The sequence below is a fragment of the Phalacrocorax carbo genome, chromosome 1 (assembly GCF_963921805.1).
Source record: "Phalacrocorax carbo chromosome 1, bPhaCar2.1, whole genome shotgun sequence".
Lineage (NCBI taxonomy): Eukaryota > Metazoa > Chordata > Aves > Suliformes > Phalacrocoracidae > Phalacrocorax > Phalacrocorax carbo.
In genome coordinates, this window is record NC_087513.1 from 108,091,774 (window position 1) to 108,107,925 (window position 16,152).

A 16,152-nucleotide genomic window follows, 5' to 3' on the forward strand; every position below is an offset into this window, starting at 1 on the left:
GGGATTTGAACAGTGGCTCTAAAGAGCCCGAATAGTTCAAATGGTCAGTTAAGCCAGCTGAACACACATGCCCGCATAGAGAGTAACAGTTTTTTGCAAAATACATTGCATACTTTGCAATTAAATTTTACTTACCAAAGACATAGACCTTTCAGGTGGTCCACAGTTTACATGCATGCTCACTGGAGTGCTAGCCCGGCTGTCAACAGTAGTTGTATCCTTGGGTTCTTGATGTTCTGGGACAGGCTCATACAAGCTGTCCATTGAGCCCTCCTAAAATACATTCAAACAGATTTTCAAAGATGAACACTTGTAAAACCATTAAAATAATAGTAATTAAAAAACCAAGCCATTTCTGTGGTTTACAAAATAGAAAGAGTCATTTTCCTCCCCTATCTTTTGAAACCTTTATTTACTTCTTTCTCAAAAAAGGATATAGAAATTTATTATTGTAAGTACCCAAATGCTGGAGTTCACAGTACCATCGTTTAGATTCCACAGATTGGCAGGGGTAAAGCTGAGGGTACTGCAAAAATGACCATTAACTACTCAGAAAGAGTAAAATCAGGCATATATCCTGTAAAAACTATGAGAACTATGAACTGTGAAAATTTCTATATAAACCATAAAAATGTTTTATAGTTAGTACTTCTTCTTCATGGGGAAAAGTTGATTTGATGCAGAAAGGTAACCCTACTGCTTAGATATAAATGGCAACAATTCTGCCAGCACCCAGAATTTGTGAGTCATGATTTAGGCCCCCCAAAAAATAAGAATGACTAAAATTAAAAATAAATTCCATTTGCATTCAAATTTTTGAATGCTATGTTATAATGCACATGTAAGGATTCTTTTTCTCCAACCACCAGGACTACAAACATTTTAACAGAGACTAGGATTTTAATATTTATCCCACAACTCCAAGAGCCAGGATTACATATACTCACACCACCATTCCATAATTCAAGAGTTAAATGAAAGCAGATGGTAAAATTAAAGACACTCTAACTAATGATCCTAGATTTTAGATGTTGCCACTTTGATCTGCACTGAATATTTTTCCAATTAATTTTGATTACTGATTTTAACCACATTAATTAAGGAATAAATCAAATTTATAGCAGTCTGACTTACAGCAGAGCAACACCATTGAATTAACATGGTATATTATTATTTTAAAACATTGTTCATCTAGTACAGAAGATAAGCACAGATGTATATTTGAAGTTATATTGTTAATATGTAGAGCTTAACAGGCAATATTGTTGACTGGTGAAACAGCAGTTCAAAGACATGACTAATTTTTGCAACCACAATGTTTATCTACAGATCTTTATTTGCTTCAGTCTTCTAGAGTCTTGATAAGCCAAGATAAATGTTATGGGAGAAATATTACAAGTTGAAACTCTTGAAAATACTTCAGGTATATACTGGAATTTAGTCTAGGAACTAATGAGGTAATGCTTGCTGGGAAAGTGGCGCATGGCTTTTGAAGCACACGACACATGGCTCGTTCTCCTAACAGCCAGCTGACCCTGGGTTTTGAAAACAACTGCGTTTATTCATAAGAATATTACTTTTTCTTACTGTAGCTATGTTGCCATGTAGAAATGATGGTTCAGGCTCCTGGTCTGAAGTTGTGGATTGAGCATTTCTAGACAAAAATGATGAGTTGAAAACCTTGTTAGACACTTCCAGGATTCTGCAATGTAAAATGCAACCATATAGTTCTCCCTCAACAGGGAAAGAGAATTTTGGTGAAGAGCCTTTAATTAGGAGATGGAAGCATAAAAGAGAGCTCATGTGAAAGAGAGAGTGTGAGAGAGAATAGGAGAGGGAAAAGAGGGCAAGGAAGAGTGAAAGGAGAGGAGAGGAAGAGAGAGGAGGAGGGTAGGAAAGGAGAGAAAAAGAAACAGAAAGAGAAAGAAAACTATGTGAAAGAGAAGGGAGGAAGGAGTGAGAACAAGAGGGGAAGAAATGGGGGAGAGAAGAAGAAGGAAGGGAAAACAAGAGAGAAAGGAAGAGAGCATAAGGGGGAGCACATGAGAATGAGTGCTTAAGAAAGGGAGAGAGGGAGAGCATGAGAAAGAGCTCAAACAAGAGGGAAAGCTCATGTGAAAAAGATGGAGCACGAGGGTGAGAGAAAGAGCAAGTGTGTAAGAAAAAGCAAGTTTGTGGAAGAAGAGCACGTGCACATGAGAAAGTGAGATCATGAGGAATAGGAAGCGCAGAAAAAGAGTGAGGGCGTGAGAAAGTGTATGTATGCAAGAAGTGGAGCACATGAGAAAGCATGAGTGGACATGAGAAAGAACACAAGAAAAAGTGAGTGTACAAGGAACAGCAAGCACAAAGAAGAGAGAGCAGGTGAAGAAGAGAAAGAAAGAGACAAGATAGGGAGAGAGAGAATGCATGAGAGCAAGTGAGAGAAACTCTAAGAGGGTGAATGAGAGTGAGAGAGGGCAAGAAAGAGCACATGAGAAAGAGATCAAATGAAAAAGAGAAAGTTCACCTGGGGAAGAGTGAGCATAAGGACGTGGGAAAGGGCAAGAGTACATGAGGAAGCACATGAGTGCGTGAGAAGAGACTAAGTGCATGAGAAATAGCAAGTGCATGTGAGGAAGAGCCAGGGAATTAGAAAGAGTAAGGGCACAAGAAAGACGGAGGGCACCAAAAAGAGCGAGGGCACAAAAAGGGGCAAGGGTGCAGGAATGGGAGGGCACTCAGGAAAAGGGATGCACAAAAAAAAGTGTAAGCATGGACAAGAAAGTGAGCAATAGAATCAGAGAAGCATAGTATCATAGAAGTTTTTTGGTTGGAAAAGACCAACTCAATCAAGTCCAACTGTTAACCTAGCACTGTCAAGTCTACTACTAAACCGTGTCCCTAAGTGCCACGTCTACACATTGTTTAAACATTTCCAGGGATGGCGACTCAACCACTTCCTTTGGAAGCCTGTTCCAATGTTTGACAGCCTTTCAGTGAAGACATTTTTCATAATATCCAATCTAAACTGCCTCTGGTGCAACTTGAGGCCATTTCATCTCATCCTACCACTAATAACTTGGGAGAAGAGACCAACGCCCACCTCACTACAACCTCCTGTCAGGTAGTTGTAGAAAGAGATAAGGTCTCCTCTCAGTCTCCTCCAGGATAAACAACCCCAGCTCCCTCAGCAGCTCCTCATAAGACCAGCTCTCCAGACCGTTTTACCAACTTTGTTGCCCTTCTCTGGACACACTCCAGCACCTCGATGTCCTTCCTGTATGGAGGGGCCCAAAACTGAACACAGTATTCAAGGTGCGGCCTCATCAGTGCCGAGTACAGGGGAACAATCACTTTCCCAGTCCTGCTGGCCACACTATTTCTGATACAAGCCATGATGCTGCTGGTCTTCTTGGCCACCTGAGAACACTGCTGGCTTTTGTTCAGCCCACTGTCATCCAACACCCTCAGGTCCTGTCCTTTCCCGCCAGGCAGCTCTCCAGCCACTCTTCCCCAAGCACGTAGCATTGCATGGGGTTGTTGTGACCCAAGTGCAGGACCTGGCACTTGGCCTTGTTAAACCTCATACAATTGACCTCATCCCATTGATCCAGCCTGTCCAGATCCTTCTGCAAAGCCTTCCTACCCTCAAGCAGATTGACACTCCCGCCCAACTTGCTGTTGTCTGCAAATTTACTGAGGGTGCACTCAATCCTCTCATCCAGATCATTGATAAAGATATTAAACAAGACTGTTTACTTAATCTTGTGACCTTGCACCCTTTCTTGCACTTAATCTTGTGACCTTGCACCCTTTCTTGCAACCTCATTCTTGCTTTCCTATGCCCTTGTGCTCACTTTCTTTCTCACACCAACTCTTTCCTAAACACCCTGTCTCCTTAGTGTAGTCTCCCTCACAGTCCCTGCCTCACTCATTTGTGCTTTCTCACTGTCTGCCTCACTCTCTCCCCTTTCTCTCTCTTAAACCTCTCTCTTTTTTCTCTCTCATTCTTATGTCATTATTTTCTTTCTTTCCCTCTCTTCATATTTTCTTCTCCCTTTTGTCTCCCTGTTGTCTCTCCCTCTCTCTCACTCTTTAATGTGCTCACTATTTAATTCCCTTTCTTGTGTCCTTATTAATTTTTGTGCCCTTCCTTATTCTCACAACCTTGCTCTTTCTTGCATGCTTGTGTCTTGTGTGCTGGCTCTTTTTCTTGTCCCCTCACACCTATCCTTCCTCATACCCACTCTTTCATCTTTCCCCTCTCCCATCTCTCCCCCTTTCTTCCTCTTCCCCCAAGTTCTTCCTCATTCTTGCTCTCTTTCAGACACTATCCCTTCTTGCCATCTCTCTCACACATCAAACTCCTTCTGGCACACATGCTCTTTCTCACACGTTAGCTCTCTTTCCTGTGCCCTCACACCCACCTCTTATTGTACCTTCTCTTTCTCACACATGGTCCTGCTCTTTCACCCACTTGCTCCTCTTCTCACAATCTCACTCTCTTGTTGCACCTTTCATGACACTTCACTGTCACCCATTCTTCTGCCCTCATGCTTGTTTTCTTACACTCCCTCTGCCTTTTTCTTGAAAGCTGTCTTTCTCACAGGTGCTCCCTTTCTACCTTGCACACATTTGCTGTTTCTCACATGCGAACTCTTTCCCACAAGTTGTCCTGTTCTTTCTCATGCACACTCCCTTTCTCACACCCTCTCTGCCTCGTCCCTCATGTTCACTTTCTTGCACACGCTTTCTCTTTCTTGCCCAATCGCTTTTTCACATGCCATCTCTTCCTGTGTGTGAGGCCTGGGTTAATGAGGAGAAGAGAAAGCTTCCTACCCTGATACGGCCTTCAGATACTATGCATTATTGATTTTTCACGTAGGCAGTGATGAAGCTGCAACAGGAAGTCTGAGGGCAATCAAGAGAGGCTTCAGGGCCGTGGGACGACTGGTTAAAGGATCAGGAGCACGAGTAGTGTTCTCCTCTATCCTTCCAGTTGCAGGGAATGATGAGGGAAGACACAGGAAGACACAGCAGATCAATACCTGGCTCAGAGCCTGGTGCCACCAGCAGAATTTTGTGGTTTTTGATCATGGGCTAGTTTACACAACACCAGGCCTGCTGGCGACAGACGGGGTACACCTGTCTCAAAGGTGGGAAAGGATTTTTGCACAGGAATTAGCAGGGATCATTGAAAGAGCTTTAAACTAGATTTGAAGGGGGGAAGGGATAAAACCAAGCTGACTAAAGTTAAGCCTGGGGGCAGCATGCCAATGTTTGAGGGATGGTGTGCTAGTGAGGTCCTTCAGTCTTCTATCTCAGTGGAGGCAGGGGATGGAGATCCATGTGGCAGCAAAGACGCAAGAGTTATGGATGTGTTAGAAACCATGGAAGTGCCTGAGAATGGTCACATAGGAATTAGGGTTTCTCCCCCAAAAAAGGTGGCAGGAATAACAGCCCAACTGAAATGCACCTACACCAGTGCATGCAGCATGGGCAGCAGACAGGAGGAGCTGGAAGCCATTGTGCAGCAGGAAAACTGTGATATAGTTGCCATCACGGAAACATGGTTGGGATGACTCACACAGCAGGAGTGCTGCAATGGATGGCTATAAACTCTTCAGAAGGGGTAGGCAAGGAAGGAGAGGCAGTGGGGTAGCTCTGAATGTTAGGGAGTGCTTTGATTGTCTAAAGCTTAATGACGGTGACAATAGGGTTGAGTGTTTATGGGTAAGAATCGGGGAAGGCCAACAAGGCAGATTTCGTGGTGGGAGTCTGTTACTGACCACCCAACCAGGGTGAAGGGGCAGACAAAAGTATTCTACAAGCAGCTGACAGAAGTCTCACAATTGCTAACCCTTGTTCTCATGGGGGACTTCAACTTATCAGATATCTGCTGGAAATACACTACAGTGGACAGGAAATAGGGTAGGAGGTTCCTGGAATGTGTGGAAGGAAACTTCCTGACACAAGTGGTGAGGAAGCCAATGAGGGAAGGCACCTCACTGACCTGCTGTTTCCAGACAGAGAAGGACTTGTGGGCGGTGCGATGGTTGCAGGCTGTCTTGGGCATTATGATCATGAAATGATAGTTTTCAATTCTTGGATAAGTAAGGAAGGGGGTCAGCAGAACTGCCACCTTAGACTTCTAGAGGGCAGACTTTGGCCTGTTTAGGTGCCGGGTGTCCAGAGTCCCTCTGGGAGGCAACTCTAAGGGGTAAAGGAGTCCAGGAAGGCTGGACATTCTTCAAGAAGGAAATCTTAAAGGCTTAGCAGCAGCAGGCCATCCCCATGTGCCAGAAGATGAGCTGGCGAGGAAGATGACCTGTCTGGCTGAGCTTTGGCTGGAACTCAGGAAAAAAAAAAAGAAAAAAAAAGAAAAGGAAGAAGGGGCAGGCAACTCAGGAGGACTACAAGGATTTTGTGAGGCTATGCAGGGAGAAAATTAGAAGGGCCAAAGCCCAGCTAGAGCTTAATCTGCCTACTGCCCAAAAGACAATAAAAAATGTTTCATGAAAAAAATATGAAATAAAAAATGTTAACATGAGCAACAAAATGAGGGCTAAGGATAATCTTGTATGGGATATGGGAGGAAAGGGTGACAAAGCCTGAGGAAAAGACTGAAGTACTTAATGTCTTCTTTGCCTCAGCCTTTAATAGTAAGACCAGTTGTTCTTGGGGTACCCAGCCCCCTGAGCTGGAAGACATGGTTGGGGAGCAGAATGAAGAGCCCATAATCCAAGGGAAAAGGGTTAGTGACTTGCTACACCACTTAGACACACACAAGCCTATGGGGCCAGATGGGATCCACCCAAGGGTACCGAGGGAGCTGGCAGAAGTGCTCACCAAGCCACTTGCCATCATTTATCAGCAGTCCTGGCTAACTGGGCAGGTCCCAGTTGACTGAAGGTTAGCAAATGTGATACCAATCTATAAGAAGGGCCAGAAGGAGGATCCAGGGAACTACCAGCCTGTCAGTCTGACCTCGGTGCTAGGAAGGTTATGGAGCAGATTATCCTGAGTGCCATCATGCAGCATGTACAGGACAACCAGGTGATCAGGGCCAGTCAGCATGGGCTTATGAAAGTCCTGCTTGACTAATCTGATCTCCTTCTATGACAATGTGACCCACTTAGTGGATGAGGGAAAGGCTGTGGATTTTGTCTTTTGTCTTCCACTTTAGTGAAGCCTTTGACACCATTTCGCACAGCATTCTTCTGAGGAAACTGGCTGCACATGGCTTGGACGGGCATACTCTTCACTGGGTAAAAAACTGGCTGGATGTCCAGGCCCAAAGAGTTGTGGTGAATGGAGTTAAATCCAGCTGATGGCCAGTTACAAGTGGTGTTTCCCAGGGCTTAGTACTGGGGACAGTTCTGTTCAGTATCTTTATCAATGATCTGGTTGAGGGGTTCAAAAAATGTGTAGATGTGGCACTTCAGGGTAAGAGAGAGGAGGATGGAGAGGAGGAGACATGAATCTAGAAAATGAAAGAGAAAACGAGTGAAGGGGAAGAGAAAGAAGGAGTGAAACAGAAAGAGAACTTAAGAAATATGGAGCGTGTGTGCAAGGAATGGGGAGTGCGGAAGGGAGAGAACATGCGCATGAGAGAATGAGTGCAAGAGCATGACAGTGAGAATGAGGTTGCAAGAAAGGGCATAAAGGTGCAAGATGTGGTACAAGGTGTGAGGAAAAGCATGGATGTGAGAAAGGAGTGGCGACAAGAAAGAATATCATTACTTGCAAGAAAAAGCAAGGGTGCACAAAGGAAAAAGGTAAAGAAAAAGAGGGAGAGAGGGAGAATGGGAGAGAGGGAAAGAGCATGAAAGAAGGAGAGGGGAGAGGGAGCAAGAAACAGAGTACAGGCAACAGATCATGCAAGAGAAGGTGCATGCAATATAGCAAGAGTGGGTAAGAAAAAGCAAGTATGAGTTTGCAAGAAAGGGCACAATTTTGCAAGAAAGTGCAGAGTCAAGAGAAAGGGCATGTGATAACAAGCACATATGAGAAAAAGTGAGCATGCACAAGAAAAAGTGCACATGACAAAAAGAGTAAGAAGAGAGGAGAGACAGTAGAAAGGAAAAAGAGAAAAGAGAAAACAGAGACAGATCAATAACAATCAGAATAACAATCAGAAACAGAGAGAGATCAATAGACTGAGTGTGATGGTGGGGGAAAGGGTGGACACAATCAACTTGGGGCAAGAGTGCAAAGTATGCGAATATGTGAGAAAATTCAAGTGCAGAAAAAAGAGTGAGCACATGAGAAAATGAGAGCATGAGAAAGTGAGGGCACTTAGAAAGGGAGCACACAAGAAAACATGAGTGCATAGAAGAAAGGGAGCACAGGAGAGAATGGGGGTGCAAGCATGCAAGAAAAGGAAGGAGGGAGTGAGCAAGGAACAGAGAGAGTGAGAGCAGGCATGAGAGAGAGGTGGAAAGAGAAAGAGGCATGGTGCAAGAAATGAAGTGTTCCTGAGAAATCAAGCATGAGGTTGTGAGAAAGACTGAATGAAAAGGCCATAAGGTTGCAAGAAAAGGCACAGTATTGGGAGAAAGGGCATGAGGCTGCAAGAAAAAGTGTGAAGATGTGAGAAAAGGAGTGGGCACAAGAAGGTGTGCATGAGAGAGAAATAGGAAGAGAAAGAGAGATAAAGAGTGGGTGAGAAAGACAGCACTCAAGAAGGGGAAAGAGAGCATGTGAATAAGGAGAGTGTGCTGGAAAGAGATTGCATGAGGAGAGAGGTGGCATGAGAAACTGCATGCAAGGCCATGAGAAAGAATGAGAGCAGGGTCACAAGAAAGGGCACAAGGTTGCAAGGAATGGGGAGGGGACATGACGAAGGGCACAAGGAAGGGAGTAAGGGTGCAAGATATGGAGTGGGTGCAAGAAAGAGTGACTGAGAAAAAGCAAGCACATGAGAGTGGCTGAGTGTAAGAATGAGAGACTGTGAGAAAGAGCAAGACAAAATAAAGAGAAAAAGATCAAAGTGGGGGAGAGAGCTTTCAAGAAAGCAAGCACTCAAGAAAGGGAGGGAGAGAGATAATGTGTGGGGAAAAGACAGAGATGGCATAAAAGAAGTGAGAGACCACAAGAAAAGGTTTGTACAAGAATCCAAGCATGGGTATGTGAGAAAGAGTTAGTGCAAGGTCACAAGAAAGGGCATGAAGTTGTGAGGATAGCAAGGGCGTGAGACATTGAGCAGGTGCACCAGCATGTGAGAAAGAGTGAGCATGTGCATGAGAGAAGGATGAGTGAAAGGGGAATAGAAGGAGGGAAAGAAGGGGGGGAGAAGGAAGGGGAGAGGGGGAAAGGGGAGGAGAGAGAAAAGGTGAAAGAGAAAGAGAGAGAGCAAGTGAATAAGAGCATGCAGGAAGAGACATGGCAGGAAAAAACCAAAGCATGTGCAAAGTGAGGGTATGGTAAAGAGTGAGAAGGTCACAAGAAATTGTGCAAAGTAACAAGAAAGGAGTGTGAGAAAGCTCATACAGGCATGAGAAAGGTGCAAGAAGGGGAGTGAGAGAGTGAGGTCATGAGAAGGGAAGTGGACATTAGAAAGATTTTGACTGTGTGAAAGAAAGAGAAAGCATGGTAGAAATAGCAAGTCCATGTGAGGGAGAATGAGAAAAAGAGAGGGGGTGAGCAAGGAAGGGTGGGCATGTAAGAAAGAGAGTGAGCATGTGTGAAAGAAAGCAAGTGTGAAGGTGCAAGAAACATTGAGCATGAGAAAGGACATGGGAATGAGAAGGCACGAGCACAGGTGACAGAGCAAGTGTGTGCAGCAAAGTATATGAGAAAGAGCTAAAGCACAAGAAAGGCAGAGTGTGTGTGAGAAAGGGAGAGAAGGAAAGAGCGATAGAAAGTGAGAGTGCAAGAGAAAGAGAGGCTGAGAATTATCATGAGAAGCTGCATGTGAGAACGAGAGTGTGTGAGAATGAGAGAGCTTAAGCAATACAAAGAGTGTGCACAAGAGCTCAAGGAAGGGTAGGCTCAATAAAGGGCAAAAGTGTGGGAAAGAGCAAGGGAATGAGGAAGAGCAAGGGGACACGAGAGTGGGCTCAAGTAAGAGCAGGCACAAGAAAGACTGAGCGCGTATGAGAGAGAAAATGGGTGCGAGAGAAGGTGGCCAAGAAAGCAAGTGCAAGAAAGGAAGCATGCACAGGAAAGCACAAAGGACTGAGAAAGAGAGTGCTTGGCAAAGAGAAAGTGTGCATTCAGTTTACAAGAGTTTTCTTTGCTGAATGGTTTTATGCTTTGTAAGAGTATATTTCCCTTGTAGGAGGTAAATATTAAAAGAAATAATTTTCTTTCAGGGCAACTCAAAGTATTGAACTGAAATTGAAATTTTCAAATTTTCTTCCTTCCCCCTTTTTTGTGTGTGTGTGGTTTGTTTTTTTTTTTAAAGTTAGGTCTACATTTATAGCAAAAAATGCAATGTCAGTAAAGTTTTCCATTTCACATATCAACTCCTTTAGTAGTCCTGAGCACACTAAACAGCACGGAGCAATATGAGAGATAGCAGAATAAAACATTAACTTAATTCTTCAAAAGTCTTTTGAAGCCCTTTGCCTCATGAGTTTTATGGGAAAAAAGTTCCTAGTTCAGATCCAGAAGAAAATAATTGTCTGTAGTGCTTTTCTTTGCATGATATTATCATGGCATGTGGAGACTGGCTGAATCCTAAGGCAGAGAGAAGTGCGTTTAATAATGCAGTCAGGTCATTCCCCAGCTCAGTGTTTAAATGTGAACTCCTGTGTATGGTGGGATGATAGCAATCCAGCTAAAACAAACAAGGAGTATAGGAAGATGATTACATGGGAAGCACTACAAAGCTCAACCACTCAGACCTCTTTTACTCACAGTACAGTTTAGAAGAAGGACTTTCCATGTTCAGGTAATCCTTCTTTGTTAAAACACATATTTTTAAGTCAAATCCATTTCTAAGTAACATCACACTGCAATAGCCACAGCAGCATTAGCATCTTTCTATTTACTCTATAGTTTCTTTAACATGTGGAGGCTCCATCTAATTAATAATGTATCTATTACACGACTTTTATTAATACTTATTTTCACTGTATCTTTCACCATAGAAACATCAGTTAGTGCCAAGAGCTGTTTCAGTTTATAACATTAGATGTAATATATTTTATATTGTGCTGTCAGCACATCTTTAAACCAACTATCAAAATAAAATATATAACTAGTTCAATGTTACTGAAAATCACTAAGACGATTAGACTTCACTCAGTACTTAACTTTATGTTTTATTAGCAGAAGTGGTGGTTAGAAAGCTACCATATGGAAGAGAAATAGACAAATGCAAGGGATCTTATTTGGCTTAAACGCTAAGATTAGTGCTTAGCTTGAATAACTGATCTCAGCAACCCTGTGATTAGGAGTGTTGTATCCTTTCCCTACTGCCCTTCTTGCACAGGTTTCTGATATACAAAATGTCAGCACCTCTTAAGAATCTGAACTTCTTCCCTGTTTTCATTAGTTCCATTACTAATGCCACTGTTCACTGGCAAAGAAGGTAGGATCTAGCCTTTAAGTATTGCTTTGTGTAAGGAAGTCCTTCATGCCCCTCATGTCCACTTTCTTAACGAAACTTAAGTTTTTCTTTGAAACAGAAATACATCTGGCTGTACCTCTTTTAGTAAATGAAATGATGGATAAGAATGAACCAGGGTGGGTACTGTAACGTGATCACCTGCACTTGTGCCCCTGCCAGAACAGCCCCTGGCCCATATTTGTTGTATGTCGACTAACAGACATCCAAATGACTCCTCAGCACAGTTGTTAAAACACCATCAAAACCATACTTGACAAGGCAGGTTGCATGAAGCTACCTTGTTTTGGAGGGTTTGCTAGAACAGACGCAGGTTCTTGAATGCTAAGGAGGCTCAATGCCCAGACACGTTCCTGGATGTGTGTACTTTATCAAGAGAGTGGGAGCCCCTGTCTTTCTTGTGGGTCCAAAACTAGAGAAATATCTGAAAAGCCTGTTATTTGGGCTAAGTGTACAAGCTAGGTCAAAGATGTCCCATATAAGGAGACATGTCTGCTGCTTCCAGGAGTAAACGTGACCAAACCTGTAAAAGTATACCCTACCAGAAAAGAGAATAACCCAGGGCAGGATTAATTCCAGTTGAACTGGTGCTAACCCCAGTGTGTACATTCTCGATATTGGAAGGTTGATTTGGAAAATAATGTAAAAAAGAATTCTACCTTGACTAAAGGACTTGATGATCCAACGATATCTTTCATTTCTGAGATTTGTAGGATTCTGCCATTTATTAGGCAGGGTATGAAAACAGATGGTTTGGTGACATAATTTCCTGCAATTCATACAGAAGCAGTGCTTGATTTGGGCACCTTTCTGTATATTGTCCATAATACAAACAGTATTGTTCTGATTTAATTGTCTGACATGCTAAGCACCATAAGATGGAAAAACCACTGCAAATTCAGGGTCTAAGGTTGACCTTTCAACATGATATGTCAACAAAAGAAGGGACATTTATGCTTTCAATCATTTTGTAAATGGAAAAGAGACACGAGGTTTCGAAGGCAAATCTAATTTGTCTGCATATCCCTTGAGACTAAGGCAATGAGTCTGATGCAAAATTAATCTGTTGAGAAACCAAATCATTCTGAAGTCAACTCAGGACACAGAGTACTGCTGGGGAAACACCCCATGCTGGAGCACTCATACTAGGAGATCAAAGGGCTCCCAGGTGGCAACAGATTGCAGTAATTTCTGTCTGCCTCCCTGGGAAGGACAGAGTCCAGTTCAGGCTCCAAAGCCCTTACAATCATCTTGTGACTCTTGAGTGCCTTCAGCCTGCACATCACTACTTGCTAGACTGGCCCTAGCATTTGGTCTGTCATGCTAAAAATGTGTCTCAGTTTTATGGACAGGTATTAAAGCAAACCCAGAGAGAGTCAAATCCCACAGCATAAACCTACGTTCCTTTAACTACCATAGTGTTCCACCACTTTGGATAAGCCAGAACCAGTCTGGTTTTAAACAGAATATTCTTTTCATTCCCTCAGGTTGTAGCTTACTTCAACCACTATACTCTGTACGGTAGAAAAGTATTGTCTGAGCTATAAAACAATGTATTTCAAAAAATAAGCATATGTGCGCACACATACACACGTAAACACAAGCACACGCTTCTTGCAGTCTGAAATCTTGTCAGTCAATGTGAGGAAAATACTTCCATGAGAATATTATTTTTTGGACAGCTGTTTTTGTTCTGGCTGCTGATAGTCTAAACTTCTCTTCCATGGTTTCAGGTTTAGCAATTACTCCAGATACTCACTTGATGTTAATCAGCAGTGATTTCTGTTCGTCAGCGGCTATTTGCATCTACTAAGGAAGTAGCTCCTCTAGTGTCTTTAAAAGTTGTCTTTAAAGACTAATTATTTTGTTGCTCTGTGTTATTTCCGGCTTGACTCTCTTGAAGAGAAAAATACCCTTACACTGATATTTTAACCATTCTGTTTCCAGCCTTTTCACAGTCACAGGCCGACAGAGTAAATGTTGCTAGCGTACATACTTGGATGACTAGCTCATTTCCAAGCTAGACAATCTGACTACAGAAAGCAACTGCACTGTGTTGCACGCGTAGGCAGAACTGCACAGGGCTCTGAGTTTTATGAAATACATTAGTGACCTATGAATTGTCTTTAGATCTTGATAACTTGTGAGGTGTTTCGCTAGGTGCTTGAAAGATTGCCACAGAGGACAGAATGGCTCCCACGGAAAGCTTTAAAGAACGGAGGTTATCTTCTTAGCAGCAATCTTTAAACAGAACTAATTATTTCATTACAGAAACTATCATGGCACTAGCTTTCACTTGTCTGAACCATCGTTATTAGTGCAGTCATTATCTCTTTCACAGAAATTCCAGTTGCTGCATACCCCGTTCAACAGCGAAACTGCAACTTGACCTACTCTCACCTACACAGTCTACCTCACGTTTTGTCTAAATGCTGATTTCTCAACTAACACAAAGCTCACCACCTGTTTGAAAATTGAACTACATGCAAAGCAAGAAGCTGCCCCAATGGAACAATAAAATATTGATAGAACAGTTCGGTCCCCAAAACTTCAGAATTTAGTATTTTTCAAGCTGTTACAAATTGTACCACAAAGCTGTTGTTAACTTTAAACAAATACACAGCTATTCACATTAAACTATGATCAAAAGTGTCATTGAATTCCCAGGGAATTATTTCTTATGAGTGATTCTTGTCACAGAATCCTAAAATACCACTGCATTTTACTTTAAGTACTCCAATACAGCTTTTAATCCTTATGATCTGGAGAATACCAGTCCTCTGCACTAAGGTGGCATTAGCAATCAGAAACAACAGTTTACACAAGGCAGCTCCCCTATCTGAATTTATGTAAATGCAGTTTGAATATTGATTTTTATTGTTCTTTCTAAACATATGGGGAAGATACACTAAACATCTGGACAAAAGATGAAAAATGGGCAAATATATCTACTGTGCTGTGTAAATACAGCAAATATACTCATCTAATTACCATTACTCATACTGAGCATTGGTATTGGCAGATGGTTAAGCTTTGAAAGCAGAAGCCGTTTCCATGGATTTCCTATCCTGCTTTACCTGTTCATTCTGACCAGTTGTCCTGGGGCAAGGGAAGAGGAAAAAAAAATTAAAAGAGAAAGTGGAAAAATAAAACCTGAAGAGGGTCTTAAATCAGCCTCTCTGTCTGTGAGCAAATACTGCCATATGAATGGATTTGCCCTGATGACTATGTATTCGTGCTTGGCTAATAGAAAACTAATGCTTGAAAAGTTCTAGCAGTTCTCCCAAACTATTTAAGAAGGAAAACAGATGCCATTATCTCAAAAAAACCCTAGCTTAAAGCAAATTATAGCATACACATATTTAGTAATTTTAACACACATATGAGGCATTTTACTGTGTTGAGGTCAAATGCCTCATGTTTAAATCTTCATGTTTTTGTAATAGCCACAGGTACTACACAGTACATTTATTATATGCTTTCTGCTTAATCTTATGTCTACTAAATCAGATTTTGCTATGTATAATTTCTCATACATAAACTCTTTCATCTATGCTAGAGAGACTTGCTGTTATACAACCCTTGCACAGTATGTGATATAACACCTTGATGGTTTTTTCCCATCCAAACACACCCACCAGTTAGATTTATGAACTCAGCAACCCACTAAATAAAAACATGTTTGTGTACACTTACCAGAGAAAAACAGAAAAGATTCATATTGGTATTGAGATCTACTCCAGCACCCCACAATTCTGCTCCACAAACTCCTGCCGCACAATGCAGCTCTTCCTTGCTTTCCCAGCTGTTTGTACATTTCTCCCTGGAGATTACTGCAAGATAAAATCCCTGCAATAATCCACTGGATTCAGAGCCCATTATCAAATGAGACAGGCTTCCCCAGGCCAGTACAAACAGTTTTCTGAATTAAAGAACAGTGTTTATCAACAAAACAAAAGCATGGTCTGAATGATTATGATGGACTCAGAAAATGCTCTCTTGCAGGCTGTTGTTTCCATTTAGTTTAGCATCTAATAGAAATAAAACTTTCTGCCTAGTAACACTGGAACATACAGCTAACTCCAAGGGTTACTCAGATTATCCAAAGACAGAAATTCTTGGAAAATGCTAATTTTCTGTACAGATGAATTAATTTACAAAATTCAGTAATTATTTTTGACTACATTTTGCGTGGAAGCATCTTACTTAGGGACCTTGGTAAGGAAACCTGTGTGCCACAACCAAATTATTAAAAAAAATAAAAACCACAACAAAAAACCAAATTAAAACCTCACACTCTGGGCCAGTACACTAAAAAATAATTACCAAACTGGTGTCTGACGTGCTGACTGCTTGGTGACGCAGAGTAGGACTAAACCAATTTTGCTATTAGAAAACATGGCAAGTCTGGAAATTAAAAAATTGGGAGTATTCAAAGGTGATCCATGGGTTACAATGAGAAGGTATTATAGTGTATATGCACAGGCAGATGAGGGATAAGCAATTGTAAAGAAAAACAGTAGCCTATGTCACTAACTGGTATAAATCAGCAGAATTTCATGACTCATTGTGGAGTAGAACAGTCTGAGGAAGAA

General features: G+C 42.0%; 1 protein-coding gene across 1 annotated transcript in view; it reads right to left on the minus strand.

Moving 5' to 3' along the window:
- Window positions 1-16,152, minus strand: part of SAMSN1 (SAM domain, SH3 domain and nuclear localization signals 1) — a 276,633-nt gene that overhangs the window by 78,469 nt on the left and 182,012 nt on the right. Inside the window, exon 4 of the mRNA XM_064469960.1 lies at window positions 136-273. Coding sequence (XP_064326030.1) covers window positions 136-273 — 138 coding nt within the window. The remainder of the gene's footprint in view (window positions 1-135; window positions 274-16,152) is intronic.